Below are 23,640 nucleotides of genomic sequence, written 5' to 3' on the forward strand. Positions count from 1 at the left end.
CATCTTCTGGTGTAGCCTCTGTACTTGTGATCATGATGTCTTCTGTGAACAGTAGATTGTAATACCTTCACTCCTTCCCTCTGGAGGTTGTTGCTGATCTCACTTAGTTGTTTTAGGGTCTTTCCTGACAGCTCTCACAATGTTTCTGTCATCAACTGCAGTTCAAACAGTTGTCAAAAAACTGGGTTCAAACAAAAGGTGATATCTTAAGTTGTGTGTCAGATCCAGATATAAATACCTGGAAATAAAAGCCGGCATGTAAATCTCTTGTCTGATATTCATCTTTTGATGTCAAACCCAAATGTTTTCATTCTACAGCAAAAATAAAGGAATTGGCCTCACTATCCCAATACTTTTGGAGGGGAGTGTATATATATTATTTTAAATTTATTTTTACCATATGGGATACTGTAAACGTCTTAAGTATGTGTTAACTTAAAATAGCATGTTACTTAGAACACTGTTTGCTATGTGTTGAATGACAAATTCTTGATTAAGTAATTGTCACAGATTGATGTTTTGATATCATCTCAGATATTAACCTATTTTTATTGACCAATTTTGTGTTTTAATGTTTTAAATAATGAATAAGATTGGTTGATATTGTTTCTGTTTTGATCAAGCCAGTAAAGTGCATTGCATTGTGGAATGCAGTATGCTGCGGTTTTATACTACACATCTTGGCAAATGTAGAAGTTTATCCATTTTTCGTGATCATTTCTGCTCTGTATTAGCTGGTGTTTTGGTGATTTTTAGTGTATCCATAAAATCAGTTCTCCTCAAGTTCACACAGGTGTCCTAGCAGAGGAACCAGGTGTTGTCCGTCCACAATATTTGTCTTCTTTTTTAAAACTAGAACCATTGTTTTAGCATTTCAGAATGCATAAACATCTTTTCATCAAATGTTTGGCATGACATCCTGCAGTTAAGTGTGGCTTAAGTATGCAAATAGTAAGGCTAGTATGGTAGTGTGCTATTCCGAACGCAGCCAGACCCACCAACACAACTTTTATATTTCTGAACATCTGCACATCTGCTGGTAAATGGGAAGAAAACAGGAATGCAAATCACAGCCGAACATCTGCTGACCAAAGGCCACATCCCAGCCCAAGAAGAATAAATAGTGTTGGCCGTAATCATCAACAGATATTGATTTTAGATGGATATCGAACAGACGCAGCTGCGTCAGGCAGAGAGCACGAGACCACATACAATGCTCTCGCTTTCATGTCTTATGGATTCATGCGCTAAACGTCCGTGAATTGACAAACAAAACAGAAAGATCTGTGGGAAATGTTTCGTAAAACAACAGGCCCAGATGTTGGACTCGGACTCGTGGTAGTAAAACACCACAATGACTGAAAAAAAGAAGAATTCAAGGTTCCACAATTTTGATGTCAACAGATGTGCGCTTTTTCCTCCTTCCCTCCTCTCTCTCTCTCTATCTCTCTCTCTCTCTCTCTCTCTCTCTCTCTGGTTTGAACGTTCCTCTTGTTCTGAAACTAAATTTACTCGAACCGAACCCCCTCCCTCGGCCGTGGCCTGCTGCAGCGTTGCACATGAAGTTGTTATTAATTGGACGCAGCTGTGAGTTCCATATCTGAAAACACGTACTGTCACCAGGCCTGTGCAAAAATAAATGGATAATTTGGGGCAATTGTCACTGAGTGTTAAAGAGACATGGAGTGTTTTCAAAACTGCTTTCCCCGCAATCATATTTCTTCACCTGGTATGACTTAAACGCTCATTTGAAAAACTTGCACATGCACGTAGAGAACAAAAAAAAAGAATTTAAGAGTTTCTGTCTGATGAACGCAAAACGTGGGCTGTGTTCGAAATATTATGCTACTCGTACTATTTCAGCAGTAGTATATGAACTGCATGCATGGCTTGCTAAAATGTCCAGTATACAAGCAATGCAAAACTGTAACCACTTGACTTGACCTTTCATTTATATCAACTGTAATTTGCAACATGCAACATAATGAGATCATGTGGCAACAATGTGGCATGATAGCAGCTGACAAAAATATGTTCTAAGAATATTTGGCTGTTTTCATTAAGTTATGAAAATGTTATTTATGGATGTTCTCTGCATGTTCAAAATTACAATTTTATTGTATTTGTTTGTTTGTTTGTTTATTTGGATGAGATTTAGAATTTAGAATTCATTTAGAATTTTGCAAACGTTATGGAAATGTTGTTTTTGAATATTCTCTGAACATTCTGAAACAAATACATTTAAAAGACATTAGATGAACGTTCCATGAATGATGCACAAATAATGTTTTGAGAATATTATTAAAGACCAGGTAACTCCCCAGCTAACAAAAATATGTTCTAAGAATGTTATTAAGGTATGAAAATGTTATTTCTTAATGTTCTCATTTCTGCATGTTTTAAAAACTTTTTTTTTCTTGGTTATACGAAGGGAACGTAAACATTACGTGAATATTATTTTTGAATGTTCTCTGAATGTTTTGAAACAAGTAGTAACATTTAAAAAAATGTTACATGAACATCCAACTAATTGTTTCAGACATAAAACCTTCCATGAATAATGTATCACATTTGTGCAATAACTTTTTGAGAACATTATTAAAGACTCAAAATAACTCAAAATATATTCTAAGAACCTTTTGCTAATGTTTCATTAAATTATAAAAACATTTTTCTGAAACATCCAGTTTTAAAATGTCTTAAAACGTGTTTTTTTTTTTTTTCTTGGTTATACGAACATACAAACATTATGGGAATGTTGGTGTTGAATGTTCTCTGAACATTCTGAAACAAATAGTAACTTTTAAAAAAAAAACATTAAACGAACTTACAGTACAACTAAAAGTTTCAGACTTGTAACATTCCAAGAATGATGTATAAATAACACTTTTGTGCCAAAGTTAAGAGAACATTAGTAAAGACCAGATAACTCTGAACAAATGCTCTATTAACATTACTGGAAGAACATTTGTTCATAACTTTGATATAACCTTGCCAAAATGTACCTTGTTAGCTGGGATACTGTTTGCATTATTTGCATTTATGCATTTTGTAGATGTTTTTTTCCAAAGCGACTTGCATTGCAATCAAGGTACATCAGTTCATGCACTCCCTGGGAATCGAACCCATGACCTTTTCTTTTTTTTTTTTTTTTTAGCTACAGGATTGCATAATACACAGTATTTAAAAAAAAATAAGTATGCAGTATACAGTGAGCTAGTATTCCTTTCTGAATGCAGCCAGAGTGGCGAAACACGTGGGAAGGCTTCAGAAGCAGAGCCACCCCGAAACGTATGAAATCACAGCATGCACGGTTTGTTTTTCTTATTCCCCTTCTCGTTTCTCCTCATAGATGCCCTACGTGTCAAGACCATCTTGACGGCTGTGCGTTAGTGTCAGTCCAAAGTTGTTTTAGTGACCCTGAGTGTTAGTTTGAGATCAGTTCTGGTGGGTTAACAATCATTCCTGATCCCCAGGCAGATGACTACTGTGGGAAGTATGATGGAGTAATTACTTGCACATTGATATGGTTTTCCAGGCCATTACATTCTGTGCCACAGGAAGGAACTGCCTTGTTCTGTTTGCCGTATCGCCCATGCCAGATCTTTTAACTCTGCTGATTTTCCATCAACAGTTGGGCTTGAAAGAGCAATAAAAGAGTTAATCAGATGCATTTGTTGACATTTAATGAGGGTATAACTCAACGATCTGCACGTCAGGTTTGTTTCTCTTGTGTTTAATGCAGATTTGTTTAATCCCACACGACAGCATTAATTCAGAGCGCATTAATTGCATCCTGCAAAGATGTTTTCTGAACAATGATGAAAAGATGTTTGTCTCGATGCAGAACAGTTGTTTTAAATAATAATGTGCTTGTCTTTACAGGGGAAACCCAATAATCAGACAGATGTTTTTTCACAGATGAGAAGCTAAACATTGCCCTCTCCTGGATATATGACTGGAATCTCTTGCGTGATGAGCCAATCTATAGGGAGCAGATTTTTAGGCCCTACGTAGGTGCCGTTTAAGGCATAATTTCAGTGAAGCGTGTCCCAAAAGGTAGGCAGCATAACTATACTGTCTTCTAAGAAGGAGATGGGGAAGTAAATCCCACAATGCATTGAAACGATCTCAGTGAAAGTAGTTTGGAATATTTTGTGAATTTTATTTATACAGTATTTGTATGTGCTGTGTATTTTTATGCATATTAGATTGTTTTGTTGGTATCTCAGGCTAAAATAGATACTTTTGAGAGGTGTATTGCCTACACCTTTTAGTGTTCAAACAATATCTCATAGCAACTGTATAGCAACACCCTAAGAATGCATAGCAACACCCTAGCAACCACATAGCAAAACATTAGTATCATGGTGGCTAGTTTTGCATGGGCAAGCACATCCTGGTAACTACCCAGAACACCCTAGCAACTGCATAGCAACACCCTAAGCATGCATAGAAAACCACAGCAACCACACAGCAATGCCCTAAGAATGCATAGAACATCATAGCAACCACATCCTAACACATTAGTATGCTGACATGTTTTACATGGACAAACACACCCTAGTAACTACCAAAAACACAGTAGAACACCATAGCAACAGCATAGCAACACCCTAAGAATGCATACAAAACTCATAGCAACCACACAGCAATGCCCTAAGAACACATTGAACACCATAGCAAACATATAGCAACACCCTAGCATCATAGTCCTGAGTATTGTATGGACAAACACGCCCTGGTAACTACCCAGAAATCCCTGGCACCTACATAGCAATGGAGTATGAACACATAGAACACCATAGTAACCACATAACAACACCCATGAACACAAAGAGCACCATAGCAACCATATAGTGACACCCTAACATGGTGACGAGTTTTGCATGGACAAACACACCCTGGTAACAACCCAGAACACCCTAGCAACTACATAGCAACACCCTAATGCATAGAAAACTATAGCAACTACATGGCAACACCCTAAGAATGCATAGAAAACCATAGCAACCACATAGCAACACCCTAGCATCATAGTGGTGAGTTTTGAATGGACTAACACACCATGGTAACTACCCAAAACACCCTAGCAACCGTATAAAAGCACCCTGAATGCACAGAAAACTATCATCCACATAGCAACACCCTAAGAATGTATGGAACACCATAGCAACCACATAGCAACACCTATGAACATACAGAACACCATAACAACCACATAGTAACACTCTCGCATGGTGATGAGTTTTGCGTTGTCAAACACTCCCTAGTAACTACCCAGAACACCCTAGCAACAGCTTAGCAACAACATAGCAACACCCTAAGAACGTATAGAACATCATAAAATCATGTTGGTGAGTTTTGCACTGGCAAGCACTTCCTGGAACACCCTAGCAACTGCATTGCAACACCTTGGCAATCACTCGCAGCACAGGCAACGACCACTCTAGTGAGTTGTGCTCTCAACATTTCCTATAGTCACTTTATCCATGATTTATGTTCTCTTGTAGCAAAGAGGAATGAAATCGTATGTGAAACCTCGTGAGAAATAAGCAATCTCTTATTCTGTCCTCAGAGAAGAGCCAGGCTGCGGTCCAGCAGAGCGAGTCTCTGTCTAGACACACAGGTGCAGATCTCTGCTGTGTCACAGCGAGCGCAGCTTCAGCGGGACACACCCTGTCCCACGCTGACTTCAGTGTGCACAAACCCAAGCTAAAGCTGCGGCCAGAAGCTGTATTTCAGAAACAGACACGCATTTGCCTGCCAGATCACGGCTCCACAAATCCATACACACTACAGCTGAGATACACACGGAACTGAGGCCTTATTTCACAAATTGTGAAGTTTAATACTTACAATTAGGGGTTTTCAAATCCGTAACCAGTAAATGTGATGATTTACCACCAAATATGAAAGTAAAATATTTATATTTATACAGTACGTCATAGAATAATCTGAGTGAAGCATATCACATTATTATTTAATATATTAATTTTGTTTCTGTAGTTAAAGATTTTAAATAAAATATTTTTGAGATGACATTACTTGGTTTATTCATCACACAACACTAGTGTTATTTTAGTGTTATTTAGGTACCATTATAGTATTCATCAACACTTTGAATTAGCTTTTATTTTTGTATTTTCAGTTTTTGTTTATTTTTATGTTTTAGCAATTTTGTTATAAAAAAATAAATAAAAAAAAATACATATATATATATATATATATATATATATATATATATATATATATATATATATATATATATATATATATATATATATATATATATATTTATTATTATTATTATTATTATTATTATTATTTATTTATTTTTATTTTATTTATTTTTTTGAGCTTTTATTTCTGTTTGTTTCAGTTTTACATTTAGTGATTTTACTACTACCACAACTTTTATATTTATATGTTTATATTTTTACATTTTTATAGTAGTTTATCTAATTTATTTTAATATTTTATAGTGTTATATTATTTAATTTGATTTATTTTTATTTTAATATTTTATATTTTTGATATTTTATAATATTTAATATTTCATATATTTGATTTCATATCAGCTTTATTTCAATTTTAAAAATTAATGAAACCTTTTAATAGTTTTAGTTAACAATAACAACACTGCACTGGAGATGTAAGATCAGGTTGAGTGAATCGCATTATGAAATGCATTCTCACACACAGCGTGCTTCAGTTGTACAATGCACATTTTTACATATGTAGTAATTCATCTAGATACGGTATTCCCACAGTACTGTTGCAAAAATAGTAGTATTGTAGTATGCCATTCTGAGAATCTGCATGCAGGGCTGGTGACATGAGAGGAGAACGTTTCTTCTCTCTCTCGATGAGCCACTTTTGTTTTCTTCACTTTGGTTTGTGTGTTTGAACAAGTGCCCTCCTCTGGTCAGACAAAAGCGCCTTGTTAAGCAAAACCTCTGCTAACTTTTATGGGTGATGCGGTCTCGGTGCTATTTGCAAACGCTCAAACAAATTAGAATAACAGCTGTGTGATGCGGGCGCTTTTCGCTCAGATTCTTCGTGGCCACACAGTGTTTCAAAATGATATCCTTCAATGTAGCTCTTTTTCTGCGGCCTGCAGGCGAGGTTATATTGAGATAACTGGTGACCTGCTGCGTCAGCACTAGTGAGATGACAGCTGAAGATCAACAGGCATGTGCGTTTTTCAGTGAATCACAAGTGAACACTGTAAAAAAAGATTTTTTTCCCTCAGTAGTTTTGACTTCTTTTGCTGTATAAATGATCGAAACATTCGTAAATCAAGATACAAGTACGTGAGATGCAAAATGACTTAAGATATTAAGTCTTGTTTCCAAAAAAAACTATCAAAATGAAGTGAGTTTATGCCTGCCAATATATCTGCCAATGGGGTCAGAAAGAGAAACTTAATTCAAAGAGAGAAAGCAAGTTTATTTTTTCTTACTCCATAGGAAGATATTTGTGCTTGTTTAAAGCAAAAACTCAATTTTGATAAAACAAGACTTAATATCTTAAGCAGTTTTACTTCTCACATTTGAAAATGTTTAAATATCATTGCATTTAATAACAAAGCATCAAAGAAAGATGCAAAAATGGCATCATTTGCATGCTTTTGGATGCACAACTTACACTTAAAAATGTTTAAATATCATTGCATTGGATTACAAACCAGCAAAGCAAGAGATGGCATCGTTTGCATGCATATGCAATTGATTATAAATCATTTATCTAATGCAAAAACATTTGGAGCCACTGTACTTTTATTATCTAAGTATCTAGGTTGCACGCAAACAATGCAAAAGCTCTCATAAAGGGTAGGTTTTGTTTGATTTCAGCAGGAGCTCACTTCCCCTTTCTGGCCCCTGCACACAAGTAGGCGGCTCAAACAAAGTGTTAGGTGCTAATGAACAGACCCTGACCAAGTTTGTTTTCCTGTGGAGAGTCAATGCATATAATGGCTTCATTCAGGTCCTGTGGTTCAGCCATGGAAAGAGCTAGTAAAGAAATCCCATGCCTTGTGTGTGACCTTTCTGAACCTCTCACAAACCTGTTTGCCTTTCGGGCCCCGTGGAGGGAGAATGCATATTCATGAGAAACTCGCAGCAGTGAAACCGTTCACAGTACTGTAAGCAAAGAGAGAAACGCAAATGACAAGTACAATATGGGGAAATCTTTTTTTGGTTTTCATGTGCATGCAAATAAAATGGCATTAACATAAATCATAAAGTAATTTTTTTTATGATTGTTTCTTTTAGTGGAAATATATTACAGGGGAAGTCGTGGCCTAATGGTTAGAGAGTCGGACTTGTAATCCAAAGGTTGCGGGTTCGAGTCTCAGGCCGGCAGGGATTGTAGGTGGGGGGAGTGAATGTCCAGCGCTCTCTCCACCCTCAATACCACGACTGAGGTGCCCTTGAGCAAGGCACCGAACCCCCAACTGCTCCCCGGGCGCCGCAGCATAAATGGCTGCCCACTGCTCCGCGTGTGTGTGTGTGTGTGTGTGTGTGTGTGTGTGTGTGTGTGTGTTCACTGCTTTGTGTGTGCACATTGGATGGGTTAAATGCAGAGCACAAATTCCGAGTATGGATCACCATACTTGGCAGTATGTCACTTCACTTATACTTCACTTATTACTGCGTGACAAATACTCTGGCATTAATTAAATGGTTAGCTCACTCAAAAATCAAATTTTTATTAGCGTATGCATCTTTGTGTGGAAAACAGCTGCGAAATGACTGAGTAAACAATGGCAAAATATTAGTTTTATATATTATTATAGTCTTTAATAATAGTTTTAATAATAATTAGGTTTTCTTTTATGGAAGCCTTTTTCAACCACAGAAAAAAAAAAGAGGTTATTATGAGGTAAAAATAAATACTTTTTTCCTCATAATTCAAAATTTTTTCCTCACTATTATCAAATTACAGATTAAAAAAAAATAAAAAAATTCCACCATGGAATAAAAAAAAAGACATTTATCTCGAAATTCTGACCTTTTTCTCACAATTGTTATTTTCTATTTCACAATTCAGAATTTTCTTCTCAGAATTGCACGTTTATATCTTGAAATTCTGAATTTAAATCTCAAAAACCTGAATATTTATTTGTTTGTTTGTTTATTTTGCGGAAATGGGCTTCCATATTTTATATTATCCATTTTAATTTTAGTTAATGTTTTAGTAATTTTATTGTCTGTTTTTGTCATTTTATTAGTTTTCTTTTTTTTTTATATGTATGTATGTTTGTTTTATTTTAATCCAGTTTTGGAAATTAGCTATATATATTATCTTTTTTTTTTTTTTTAAATAATAAAATGTTTAATATTCTTAATATTGTTCAATATTTTATTTAAAGTAACAAAAATGTTGTTTTTTATGTTTTTAGTTTTTTAGTTTAATAACCCAAGTTCATGTTTAGATGTGATATGCCTTTAAAAATCCTCTTCGTTTTGTTCCCAGTGTCCAGACAGTGAAGAAAACTGGAAGAGTCACAAAACTGGTTTGGGTTACTAAACATTGCCTGCTTCCAGTAAACAGGAAGAATTACTGCTGTCAGGCACGGTACGTCTGTACAAACCACATGCTTTTGATGCATTTATTCAAACTTTTACACGAATGACTTACACAAATGTTTTATTCATGATGCTAAATCTGTCGTGCCCAAATCCTCTGGGTTCATTTGAATTACACAACTCGGTCCAGTCACTGGCACACATGAAATCTCCCAGCATGCAACAGTTCTGCTCATTAGATCCTTGAAATGAGTTCATGTCTTCTCAGAAGGGATCTGTTGACTTCCTTTAGAGAGCAACAGCCTGCCAGAAGACATCATACAGAAAAAAAAGATAAAATCCAGAACAATCCAATGCAGTGTGATCTGAATTTATGTAACTTTTTCATATAGTATTTTTATATGTATTTTATGTTGTTCATTACTGTTTCTAATTTTATTCTTTCATTCAAATAAAAACAAATATTAATTTTTTTTTTTTTTTTTTTTTTTTTTTTTTTTCTTCAAAACTACCTGTAAGCACCAATACAAATACCTGTCAGCGCCAATGCAAGGTGAAGTTCCTCGCGTAGTATTTGGAGAACATCGCTGACTCCTTTGTCACCCTGAAGACCGGAAAGTTTGATGTCTGGTTAAACATTAAGACCTAACATGCATGTCCAGTAATTCAGTATTTACTGTGTCTCACCTCACAGGCAAGCGCCCACAGGACGGGTCTCCCTACAAACACTGCCTTTGCTCCCAGAGCCAGAGCCTTCAGCACATCTGTGCCCTTACGAACACCTCCGTCCATGAAGACATCCACCTTTCCTTCTACAGCCTCCACAACCTCAGGCAGAGCGTCAATCTGCACTGACATACTCCATCACATTACTGTATGCTATTGCTCAAAGATTGCCCTGCATAAGATTTGTAATATTTTGAAAGATATAATAAAATGTAATTTATTCCTGTGATGCAAAGCTGAATTTTCAGCATCATTACTCCAGTCTTCAGTGTCACATGATCCTTCAGAAATCATCATAATATACTGATTTGCTGCTCAAGAAACATTTCTGATTATCAATGTTTAAAACAGTTGTGCTGCTTCATATTTCTGTGAAAACTATGATAAACTACCATTCAGAAATGTGGGGTAAGGATGCATTAAATTGATTAAATACATCTATAATGTTACAAAAGATTTGTTTCAAATGAACACTGTTCTTTTGAACTTTTTATTCATCAAAGAATCCTGAAAAAAAAAAATCTCTCAGTTTTCACAATATTTCTGATTATAATCAGAAATGTTTCTTGAGCTGGATCATGTGACACTGAAGACTGGAGTAATGATGTTGAAAATTAAGCTTTGATCTCAGCGATTAATTACATTTCAACAGATATTCACATAGAAAACAACAATTTTAAAAGGTAAAAACATTTCACAATATTACTGCTTTTAATGTATTTTTGATCAAATAAATGCAGCCTTGGTGAGTAGAAAATGCTTCTTTCAAAACCATTAAAAATATTAATTATTCCAAACTAATGTATTTTCAGTATCAAAACTTTGTCTTATGTTTTTTGTCTTGCAGTATATTGTATCGCCAAAATTGGTTATCACAGAAAGTTCTAGAAGGATAGAGTTTCAATAAATCATCATCATCACTAATTATAGATCATAACATAAAACGCAAGTGTTGGAAGACCTGGAGCAGATATACCATCTCTGTATCTATATTCAGAGCGCTCTTCACGCTCAGTTGATGTTCTTCAGTTTTGGAGACCACTATGCACTCATAAAACTTGAGGTTGCATCCAAACCTTTGTTTGGCGTCCACTTCGGTAAACCAGAGACCGTATTTCACACTATCAAAGATGCAATTTACAGGCCGCAGAGGATAGTTTGCAAAGAGGACTTGTGGGTTGGAGGTCTCTGGAGAACAATAATGCCTCATTTCTTCAACAGACACTTACGGTGGCTGGAACTCCATCAAGCTGTCTTGCTCCGTGGTTTGACACAAGTATTCCATCCACCCCATACTTCAGCGCTTCTTTGGCATCTTCAGCTAAAACAGTGAGATTCACCATGAGCAGAACATTAATTACTGTGGTTCCTCTAAAGCAGTTTTGCCGTTTCTCATTCTACAATTTGGAATCAAAATCTTTTGCATGGAGGAAATTATGTTACATTGCAATTATGGTATGCAAAGCTGTCTTTATCTGGATTTAAATGAAGAGTTCATGCAAAAATTACAATTTGCTGAAAATGTGCTCCCCCTCAGGCCATCCAAGATGTGGATGAGTTTGTTTCTTCATCAAATTTGAAGAAATGTAGCATTTCATCACTTGCTCAGCAATGGATGCTCTGCAGTGAATGGGTGCCGTCAGAATGAGAGTCCAAACAGCTGATTAAAAACATCACAATAATCCACACCACTCCAGTCCATCAGTTAACATCTGGAGAAGACAAAAGCTGTGCTTGTAAGAAACAAATCCTTCATTAAGATGTTTTTAACTTCAAAAATCTTTTTTTTTTTTTTGCTTGGTAATCCAAAATAAAGCTTCCTCCAGTGAAAAAGTCCATCTCCTGTTGTCTCTCACATCAAAATCCAGCCACATATTTGTTTAGAGCTGTTTTTGGCTTGTAAACGGTGCTTGATCTGTGCATATTTCTCTCCTGATTCAGATGAGACAACTTTTTTCACTGGAGGACGCGTTATAATGGATTATGGACTTGTATTTTAGCAATGGTTTGAAGTATTATACACTTTAATGATGAATTTGTTTCTTACAAACACACAGCTTTTGTATTCTCCGGATGTTAACTGATGGACTGGAGTGGTGTGGATGTTTTTATCAGCTGTTTGGACTCTCATTCTGACGGCACCCATTCACTACAGAGGATCCATCGGAGAGTAAGTGATGCAATGCTACATTTCTCCAAATCTGATGAAGAAATAAACTTCTCTACATCTTGGATGGGTAATGAGTAAACTGTAAGCAGATTTTCGTTTTTGGGTGAACTATTCCTTTAAAACTTTTAATCGTGCATTTCTGTTGCTATTGCATTCTGTTGCTATTGCAGGAAACTATCGCTCAAAAATAGCATCATGATCCCAATTTTTGCACAGGAAAGCAAAAATTAGCTTTACATAGTGTAATTTAATTTCTCCTAGTCTGTTCTGTTCGGAAAAATGCCGAAAATGATTAAATGGCTTTTTCCTTTCAGCCGAGGCCAACAGGAAAGGATGCACATTTCAAGGAAAATTATGTTCCACACATGAGCTAAAATAACTAATGGTGTTCCCCTATTACTTCCCCCTCCTCAACATACATTTCTGAGTTTGTCAGGGAACACATTTAAATCCTTTGGTCTGCGCTGAAATGAAAAGATTTTGTGTGTGTGTGTGTTGACTCTTTTATTTACAGAATGTGCCATTTCCAGAGCCAAAGAGAAGATAAAAGTTTATCTGAAGACACAATAACAGCAGTAAAGCTTCTAGACGTTTCTGAGATAACCTCAGCGCTCACAGACTGACTGCTTTTTCCTCCCGGGAGATAAATGACATATTATCTTTAATTAGCGGCCCCTCGCTGACAGACGGGGTCGACCGGCTGCTTTGTTTTGATTAGATTATGCAAATAGGTCGTTCTGTATCAGTGACGGTGAGCATTCCACCTCTTAAGCATAAAGGTTTCATTTGGAAGCAAAGAGTCAGAACTTTTAATTCTGTCTTTCTTTAATTTCAAATGTATTTATAAAGCACTTTAAAACAACCTTAGTTTACCAAAGTGCTGTACACAGTTACATTGACTCAATCACACAATAGATAAACACATCATCAGAAAAACACAGTCACAAAACATTAGAAGCATGGGAAAAAAGATAAGTCTTTAAGAGACGTTTAAACTCAGTCACCGAAGAAGCTGTTCTGATGGACAAAGGCAAGCTGTTCCATAGCTTGGGGCCAGCAACAGCAAAGGCTCCATCACCCCTACATTTCAATCTAGTTCTTGGAACCAAAAGCAGTTGCTGAGTCTGTGACCTAAGCGATCTAGCTGGATTGTGTACAGCAATCAACTCCGAGAGATATGAAGGAGCAAGGATGTTCAGAGCTTTGTACACAAATAGCAGACTTTTAAATTGAATACGATAGCTAACCAGTAACCAGTGCAATGAACACAAGATAGGTGTGATGTGATTACTTCTGCGACTGCCTGTGAGCAAACGAGCAGCCGCATTTTGAACCAGTTGTAAACGATGAATAGCTGAGTTACAGTAATCTAGTCGCGAAGAAATTAAAGCATGAATTATAATCTCAAAACTCCTCCTATAGGAAGGGTTTGACTTTTGCTAATCTTCGCAGATGGTAAAAGCTGGCACTCACAGTAGAATTGATTTGTTTATTCAGCTTTAGGTCGCTGTCCAGTATGAATCCCAGATCCTTGACCTCAGAAGAGTAATACGGGAAGAGTGATCAACAGTGCTCAGATCGGAAAATTTTCATTAATTAAGAATCCATTTAAAAAGCTACGACGCAACATCAAGAACGTTATTAATCTCCATAAAACCTTTATTTTTAAGGGCGCAGGCAAGAGAGGCGGTTCGAGAGAGAGAAGACATTACAGATCTTAATGAAATAATAATGAAATAATATTTGCATAGAATGCATTTTTATGGCCACTTTTTCCAGGCAGAACAGATTTGTTCTTGATATCCCACAATCCTATGTGTGCAAGTTTGGCATTAATGGAAAGAATCAAAATTATGTCTGATGAAGTGGTTTAAAGATGTAAATTTATTCATACACATTTCTTAATTCAACTTATTTTTTTACTTTATTTACTTTAGTTTTTTATTTTATATTTGTTATATTTTCACTTTATTTTATTTTAATTTTATTGTCTATTTTATTTTATAGTTTATCATATTTACTTTATTATATATACTTTAGGGATGTTTGTTATTTATCTATTTTCCCCCCTTTATCTAACTTTATAAAGTGACCTTGGGTTTTGGAAATACAAACAAATATTTTTTTATTTTACTTTATAATAAACATAGCCACTAAATCTTTATTTGATTGTGTCTAAAGCAGACACAACCACAGATGTTGTGAGTGTAATATTGTAATTTTTTTTTTTTTTTTTACAAAATAAAAAATATTGCATTGCATTGTCACTAAATGTTTGTTTGGTTATCTCTGATGTTATGGCACATTTGAAGACTATCTGAATCCTGTGAAGTCACAGCTTTTGGACACAAGCACACACGACACGACAGCTCCTCCAATCCCCAAACACGGCAGGATAGCTCACCTGTCAAAACCCCTTTGACCACCACAGGCAGCGAGGTCAATCTCTTCAGCCAGGCGATGTCGTCCCACTTCACCGTGGCATCTATGGCCTGAGTTACATACACCGCCAGGCCGCTATCCTCCCCGTAACCCTCTTTTGAGGAGAAGGCTAAATCAGGGGTCTCGAAATTGGCCATCCTGGGGAAAAAAATCGAGAGTGCAAAATGGAATTAGTCCTGGGAGTGTTGTTTTTGGTCAGCATATGAAAACTGAGCCAGGGTTTTATCCAAACAGCAGAGCTCGCGCTCAATGGCACCTTGTTGCCGCTGCTGTGCTTTGATTTGTGGGGCCGAGCGAAAGTCTCCGGGAGGGTTGAGATGAAGTTCATGTTGTGTCACTGCTGATGGAAACGGAGGCAGTAGTGCTGAAATATACGGTGGGGCCGTGATGCTTTTTTGGATTTCTAATAGCCGTAATTCACCTCGTGGGATCCGGAGCAGGAAGGCTTTACTTTCGTGAGGGCATTTTTATAGCAGGCCGCTGTTGGCGTATCTGTAGAACTGCTGATATCTGAATGTTTCCCCACATAAAAAGCATAATGTAGCGAGTGTTGACGGAGCTGAAGCGGCGAGTATGAATCCCCACGAGCGGCGTGATCTACTGTAAGAGAGAGATTTCTGTTTCCATAAATACATAAAGCTCTTCAGTGAGCGCTTCGGTTTTCAAGGGACGACAAATCTGTAAAATAATCTGTCCACGAGGATGAAAAAACTGAGGCCTTGTTTATTAAGAAACCTCACGAGAATTGTAAAAGGAGTTAATATGATCAGTTTTTCTTTATAGTTCTTGTGAGGTTTCTTTATCATGCATTAAATCTAAACTGTAATGTTTACAATGCAGCATCTGTTTGACTAGAAATATGTAAATGAAGTTGCTGCTTTATTGTAGATATTGCCATTTTATGCCTTTATAGTATTAAAATGAAGTATTAAAGCATCTAGAGTGTGTTAGCACATTATGTGGTTGCTAAGGTGTTGCTATGCAGTTACCAGGGTGTTGTTACGTGGTTTATAAGCATTCTGAGTTGTTGTTAGAATGTTATGTGGTTGCTAAGCTGTTGTTACGCAGTTACCAGGGTGCTCTTAGTGGTTGCCAGGGACTTGATATGCAGTTGCTAAGGTGAGTAAAGTTGTAGATCTAACAATATAATTTATAAATGCATGACAGGGCATTTGCTAGGGAGATTTACATGGTTGCTAGGGTGTTGCTATGTGGTTTCTAAGCATTCTGTTAGAATGTTATGAGCATGTTCTGAATGGTTGCCAGGGTGTTGCTATGTAGTTTGTAAATGTTCTGAGTTGCTGTTAACGCATTATGTGGTTGCTTAGGTGTTACTGTGCAGTTGCCAGGATGTTGCTATGTGGTTTGTAAGTGCTCTGAATCGCTATTAGTGCACTTTGAGGTTACTAAGGTGCTGTTTAGGGGATGAGTTGTAAAAAATGTCACATGATTCTGTAAAAAATTGCAATGAAATCACCTCCTTTTGGTAGTTAAATATATACGTGATAAATATGTACATTTTTCCACATGCTCAGATGTTGTCAGTATGTTGCTTTGCAGTTGCTAGGGAGTTCTAAGTAGTTGCTAGAACGTTTATATGCAGTTGCTAAGGTGTTCTGAATGGATGGTAAGGTGTTGCTAACAGTGGCGGAGCCAGAGGGGTGTCCAGGGTGGCACTGGACACCCCTGACATCGGATCGGCCACCCCAAAAATGTATATGCTACGATTTCATTTTCTTTGTTTAATCGTACTGAAATAAGCGTTTATTTTAGCCTCGAACTCAAGGATGTGACACGTTTGGTATTCGGCATCGCGCTTCGTTCAGTGGCTGGCGTGACGGATCATGTGCGCTCCCGCTTTTTAAGTTCAAGCGAAGCAGGAGTGCATTCTTATTAGCATGAAGTAAACATTTAATGAACACCTGATCCATGCTGAAAGATACACTACTACTTACTGACTGTATAGTGTCTCATGTAATCACTCAATGAGTGTTTCAACCGCAGAAAGACAGCAGCTAGAAAACATTGTCACATAAAAGAAAATCCACACAGTGTCCATAAAATTGAGAATTTGGCAAAAATTACATTTAAAATTTACTCAATTGCTCTTTTTTTAATTATAATTAATAATAATGAATAGATATAACGTTATTATAAAAAGTCTAATATGAACTTGTATACAAACCAATTGTTACTTTAACCTTAAAAATAGTTTAGTTTAGAAAAAATGAGAAAAAAATAAAGTGTACATTACCAGTCAAAAGTGTTTGAACAATAAGATTTTTAATGTTTTTAAAGAATTCTCTTCTGCTCACCAAGCCTACATTTATTTGATCCAAAATGCAGCAAAAGCAGTAATATTGTGAAATATGTTTACTATTTAAAATAACAGCTTTATGTGAATATATTTTACAATGTAATTTATTTCTGTGATGCGCAGCTGTATTTTCAGCATCATTTCTCCAGTCTTCAGGGTCACATGATCTTCAGAAATCATTCTAATATGCTGATTTACTGCTCAAGAAACATTTTTTTAATCATTATTATTATAAATATTTAAAACAGTTGAGTAATTTTTTTCAGGATTATTTTAATGAATACAAAGATGAAAAGATTAGCATTTATCTGAAATAAGTTTTTTTATTTTTTATTTTTTATTTTTTTTATAGCTTGGAGTCGGTATAATTATTTATTTTTATTTTTATTTTATTTTTTTTGAATTTTTTTTTTTGGGGGGGGGGGTATTATAGAAATTAATACTTTTATTTAGCAATGATGCTAAAGACATTTATAATGTTACAAAATATTTATATTTCAGGTAAATGCTGATAACTTTCTATTCATCAAAGAAACCTGAAAAATTCTACTCGCCTGTTTTCAATAATAATAATAATAATACATGTTTTTTGAGCTAAAAATTCAGCTTTGAAATCACAGGAATAAATTACATTTTAAAATATATTCAAATAGAAAGCAGTTGTTTAAATAGTAAAAATATTTTTTCTTTTGCTGTATTTTGGATCAAATAAATGCAGGCTTGGTGAGCAGAAGAGAATTAAAAAACATAAATCTTACTGTTCTAAAACTTTTGACTGGTGTTAATGACAGGCTTGTTAATTATTCATGAATAATTCTCACTCCAGGCTGCTCCAGCCACTGGTTAATGAGCTGATAGAAGTTACGGTGGGAATGTATAGCTAATGTGTGGTAATATGAAGTAATTAGCAATTGTAGGATTTATTCATGCTTTTTTTATGCCAGGTTGGAGTTATAAACTGATTTTCTGTCATGGTCCATGGACCCCCTGAATTAGCCTTGACCACCCCCTGGCCACCCCGTGTATAAAACTCTAGGTCCGCCACTGGTTGCTAAGCAGTTGCTAAAGGATTTAGGGTGGTTTTCAGTGATATGCAATTGCTAAGGTGTAAAATTGGAATATATAATTATAGATCTGACCATATAATTGTGAATCTTTGGTGCAAAAGTCATAGAAAACTTCCAGAATGGCAGAAACCGTGACAGTGTGACAACATAATAACACGTCCTGCCCTTCATATGCTGCTGCTGAAGTTTGCACTGAAATCAGCATATAATCAGATCATTCTGTGTATATTCTGATTTCAGATCAGATGGACAATTCACAGAGTGTTTGTGAGTTTACAAACACAGCCAGCGATGTCTGTAAAGCATGCTGCTGGCACACACACACACACACACGTCACGTGTGGTTGTCTCAGTGTTTACCTCAAATGAGAGGGCAGCTTAAATCGGTTGCGCACGTCATCACGTCGCCTGCCAAGATAAGGTGTGTCCACTGTGACAAAGATACCCTTATACCCGGCCTCCTCGGCCCTCCTGACCAGAGACTGAGTCAGCGCTCGGTCTTTATAAATGTACAGCTGCATCCAGCGCACGGCCCCAGGTGCGGCCTCCGCTACTTCCTCTATGGTGGAGGTGGCCCATGAGCTCAGCATCATCCCCGTGTCACAGGACAGGCAGGCTGCGGACGGGAAGAGACCGGAGAAGATGTCAGAACAGCAGGGTGATTGCCATAAGGCTGCTGTGGCTTACAAGACACTGAGTGGCCTTGGGTTCGAATCTTCAAACAGGGCTGCTCCTTTAACTGTCATCTAAAGTGTGTAGGATCTGCTCCGTGATCATAGATCCCTCACAAAGTCTGGTAGTTTGACATACACTACTACTGACAGTACAACATTATGAGATCCATTTCAGCCACAAAAGAAAAAATCATGTGAAATATGACATAAATTGAAAATATGATAGTCACAATTATATAATGACTTAGAATGTCATAATTTAGACATTTTATCTCATTAATTATATCTCGTAATTATGAATTTTTATCTCAATTGACAGTATGGCATTATTTATTTTATCTCATAATTATGATTTAGTATGTCATAATTATTACTTTTTTAGGTCATAATATCAACTTGTATCTAATTATTATGACCTCTTATATCATGACTTTGTGTGTCATAACTGACTTTTTATGTAATAATTTCAACCATTATCTTATTTTTTTTTTTTTTTTTTACTTTGTCAAAATTGTATATGTCAAACCTTTATTTCATAATTATGATTTTGTCTTTTTGTCATATGACTTTCATCTTTTTGGCTTTTATCAAATTTTTTATTTCATGATTATGACTTAGTATGTCATAATTATGACAATTATGTGTCATAAGTTTTTTTATCTCATATTGACTATAACATCATTTCAGCTTTTAATTATGACTTATGTAATAATTTAGACTTTTAATTTGATGTAATTGTTTTCTTAAGTGGCAGAAATGGACTTCCATACTATAGCCACACTGTAGGAAAGGCTAATGGCGCCACCATGTGGTCAGTTACAGTAATTGCAGTCACTGTGACTCTTGTAGCTCCAGAGTAAGTTACTGGTGTCTGACCTCTCGCAGTGGCCGTCTCGCCGTCGGGATGCGCCATTCTCTGCATAGCAGTAGCTGCCACACAGATGGGCATACTGACTCTCTGACCCAGAACTGTGGTGGACATGTCCACTGAGGACACATCCCTGAGCACACGAGGGTAAATGCACCACCTACAAGACACAGCAGAGTCACAACTCGTATTTCAGAAATAACAACTTTATATAATAATGTAATATAGATGCAGTTGGTGGTAGTTGCCACACTTTTTTATTTATTTTTTTATAGCGGATGGGTGGGTTTATTTATATAAATTGCTTATAGTCCATTTTTCCAGACACAAACCTAAAAGAGACCTCAACTACATTGGGGCATGTTGTCCCATTATAAGGGTTATGAAAACCTGTTGATACATGAAATACAGTCTAAAGTTAAATGTTATATTTCTTTAAAAAAAAACAACTCTTCTAAAAATCCTAGAAAAATTTAATGATTTATAATTTGATAGCCTTGGCTCATTAATTTGCAAAGTTTGGTTTCTATACTAAAAATAAATAAATAAATCAACATTTGCATTTGTAAAGGTATTTTCAGCTAAATATATTCAATAAAACAATTAAGAAACGCAACTGCAACTAGCTACTGTTTGTAGAAACCATCTTTATAAATAGATGAAATGTTTATGTTTGTTTTTTTCCTGTAGCATATGACTTCAACCCTGACGGTCACTCAGTTTTGTGTTAATATTTACGTTGATTATGTGACTCATCGAGTCGTCTGACCACAGCTCACTTAACTGGAAGGACGTCTTGTTTGCACATTTTATAAATATGCATATATGACTAATATATATGTATGAGTAATAGAGTGGCATTATTCATCTGGACAGAGCCTCTGCTGACACTGCTGTAAGGCCGTGTTTAGGTCTGTAGGGTCCGTCTGCCCACCCACACGAGCGCTCCAGGCCAAGATAAACACACATAATTATAACTGACCCCACACAACCCAGAGAGACTGTCTAAAATTAGGCCAAAACATTCAGAGGAAGTGTAATTCTTGTCAACATTGTGATAGACTGACTCAAACTATTACAGACTGACTCGTGCTGTTTATTTCATGACTTGAAAGCAATTTGCCAGAGTTCTGTGTTATTAACTCTTTGCTGTAGTTTTTTTTAACATCGTTTCATTTGTCTTACTGAAGTTTTGTATGTACAGAAGCTTGATGATTCTTAATAGGGTTTATAGACAATTATAGTTCATATTTCAAGATATTAATTTTTCAAGAAAAGTTGTTCTTCACAAATCAATGAAAGAATTTGATAAAACAGTGTGACAACATGCCCCATTGTATGTGTCCAATTAACTGTGTGTGTGTGTGTGTGTGTGTGTGTGTGTGTGTGTGTAATAACAGTAAAAGTATGGAAGACAAATTCTGCCCAAAAAAAAAATCATGCTTTGGAAAAATCATAATTATGAGATTTAAAAAATATAAATGATGTGATTAAAAAGCCGAATTTATGACACAAAAAGTCATGTATTTTAGTCATATTAGTGATTTTAGTCATTGTTATACTTTGTCATAATTATGACTTTTATCTCATGTTTAACTCTTTTATCTCATGACTTAGTATTTCATCATTTCAACTTGATCTCATAACCACAGTGTGACATACTATGTCATAATTTTGACTTTTTATGTCATACAGTAGTTTCAACTTTTGTAGTAGTTTCAATAATCATAATTATGGCTTAGTGTGTCAATTTCAGCTTTTTGTCATTTTGTCTTTGTGTTGTAATTGAAACTTTTGTCTCATTTTTAACTCTATATTTCAGTTATGACTTAGCATCTCATAATTATGACTTAGTATGTCATAATTTGAGCTTTTAGTCATTAATGACTATTTATGTCAGTTTTGACATGTAATTTTTATCACTTATCTCATGATTATAACGGTATTTCATAATTTTGACATTTTATGTCATATTTTCTGACTTTGTAATCATTTTAACTTTTTATGTCATAATTTCAACCATCTCATTTCCATCCCTTTTATCTCATAATTATTACTTAGTATGTAATGTTTATTTTTAAGAATAATTTTCTTTTTATCTTATTATTTTCAGAGATAAATTCTTTCATTCTAAATAATAAAATAAAGATAAAAATGCTTTAAAGTTCATAAATTATTGCCCCTTGTATCTGACAACTTGCCCCAGCCTCCAATATAAGATTTCTTAGTTGTTATGAGATAATACTTGGCTCTTTTGCTAATGTTTTTAACTGTCATTATGTTGTTCATTTAGCCGATATACGCTCTTAACCCGATCAGCTGAGAATATGTCTGTCTTGCACCTGGAGAAACGTGCGCTTGCGTGTTTTGCTCGAGGGCTCAATGAAATCAGATCATCTGGGCTTTGAACCTTCAACCCTTGGGTGACAAGACCAGATTTTTAACTACAAAGTCACACCACTAATTATAGATGTTTATAAACATCACAGAGTTCTTAATATATAAATTAGCCGTTTGTTAGCACATGATGTCAGATGTTTTGATTTGTAATTGAACTAATTCTCTTCAGGTTGATCATAAAAGCTTGTCAGATCAAATGCTGTTCACATGATGATGAACGATCACATACCTGGTGAATGCTGCTACATTATCATGCAGAGTTTGCTGCTCGTCTGCTCCTGAGAAATAATAATCAAACACTGACTTTGGTAGAAGTCTCTGAGCCTGACGCTCATAATCACTGACACACACCAGCGAGTCCGACATGTTTCCACTGATGAGACTCAGAGCTCTTCAGCAGCTGGATTTCACCGGGATCAGAGAGCCACTGATCAATTATTAACTCTCTCAAGTTAACTTTCTGCAGTCTTTCAACTAATGTCCCTTTGCCCTGTCACAGCTATAGGGGCTTCTCCTCAAAAATATGTGAACAACCAACACACAACTGAGTAAAAATCAATGGCGTCTATGCGTAACGGTCAAATAAAGAGATTTACATTAAAATTACTCATGGAATTAGCAAATGCATATGACCAGAACAATGTGTACTTGTAAAAAGTACAATGTGTACTTTTTTTTTTCATAAAGAAAATTGTTAATTTATAATTATAATTTTTCTTGACAATAAAACACATTTTGACCCCAAATTTTCATTATGTAATCCATTATTTCCTTTTGAATTTGTTTGTATTTATTATTTATTGTTAGTATCAATTATTCTCTAAGGTAATTTTACAGGAAATTAAAACTTGCATATGACAGGAAAAGGAAAAATGTTATATGAGAATTACCATTTAGAATTATAATCAATTATAGTTATTATAATAATAATTCAGTTATATTATATTGATTTTATTTCATTTTATTCTGTTAATTTATTTAGTTGTATTTAAGTAATTAAAATAATTTGTTGTTTTTACAGTTTTTTTTTTTTAATTGTCATCAAATAATGCAATATAATGTCTTTACAGCCCTAAATAATTAAACTTAATTTAAAAAAACTATCATCAGATTATGTAACAGTCTTAAAGGTCCAAAATTAGGCTTCATTCAGTCGACAAAATACAATTTCTTGGGGTGGAATATATAACAGACATATTTCTGGCAGGTTTGGTGAGATGCATGATCGCGGCAGTATTTCTCCTCCAGCACAAACTTGAGCGTGTGTAGGATGTTGAGATGTGCGTCTCCTCTCAGCCTCCTCTGCAGCTTTGCGTAACAGCTTTGCAGAGCTTCACAACAGCTGCTCACACACCACACACAAACTATCAAATGCTCATTCCTTTCAAACATTTATTCTGTTGTCCCAATTAACCAATTTCCATGAAAATACAAACTAAGTAT

The 23,640-nt window shown here is 35.6% G+C and overlaps 1 protein-coding gene across 1 annotated transcript; it reads right to left on the bottom strand.

The window, feature by feature from the left end:
- Positions 1 to 9,587: 9,587 nt before the first annotated feature.
- Positions 9,588 to 22,602, bottom strand: hao1 (hydroxyacid oxidase (glycolate oxidase) 1). The gene is made up of 8 exons (XM_079385526.1): positions 22,427 to 22,602; positions 19,806 to 19,957; positions 18,616 to 18,871; positions 14,834 to 15,009; positions 11,489 to 11,580; positions 10,221 to 10,379; positions 10,068 to 10,137; positions 9,588 to 9,836 (listed from the first exon to the last, which is right to left on the bottom strand). Exons 1-8 carry the CDS (start codon positions 22,561 to 22,563, stop codon positions 9,769 to 9,771), a joined length of 1,110 nt encoding a protein of 369 aa, XP_079241652.1. The 5' UTR covers positions 22,564 to 22,602; the 3' UTR covers positions 9,588 to 9,768.
- Positions 22,603 to 23,640: the final 1,038 nt, after the last annotated feature.

The sequence above is a fragment of the Barbus barbus genome, assembly GCF_936440315.1.
Source record: "Barbus barbus genome assembly, chromosome: 30".
NCBI classification, from domain to species: domain Eukaryota; kingdom Metazoa; phylum Chordata; class Actinopteri; order Cypriniformes; family Cyprinidae; genus Barbus; species Barbus barbus.

What these genes read in the sequence shown, in the direction of transcription:
- hao1 (XM_079385526.1), bottom strand. Translation starts at nt 22,563, where the DNA reads ATGTCGGACTCGCTGGTGTGTGTCAGTGATTATGAGCGTCAGGCTCAG. An exon ending in CGAGACGGCCACTGCGAGAG is followed by an intron (nt 18,872 to 19,805) that starts GTCAGACACCAG and finishes TCCCGTCCGCAG; the next exon opens with CCTGCCTGTCCTGTGACACG. An exon ending in AAGCTGCCCTCTCATTTGAG is followed by an intron (nt 15,010 to 18,615) that starts GTAAACACTGAG and finishes TTTTTTCCCCAG; the next exon opens with GATGGCCAATTTCGAGACCC.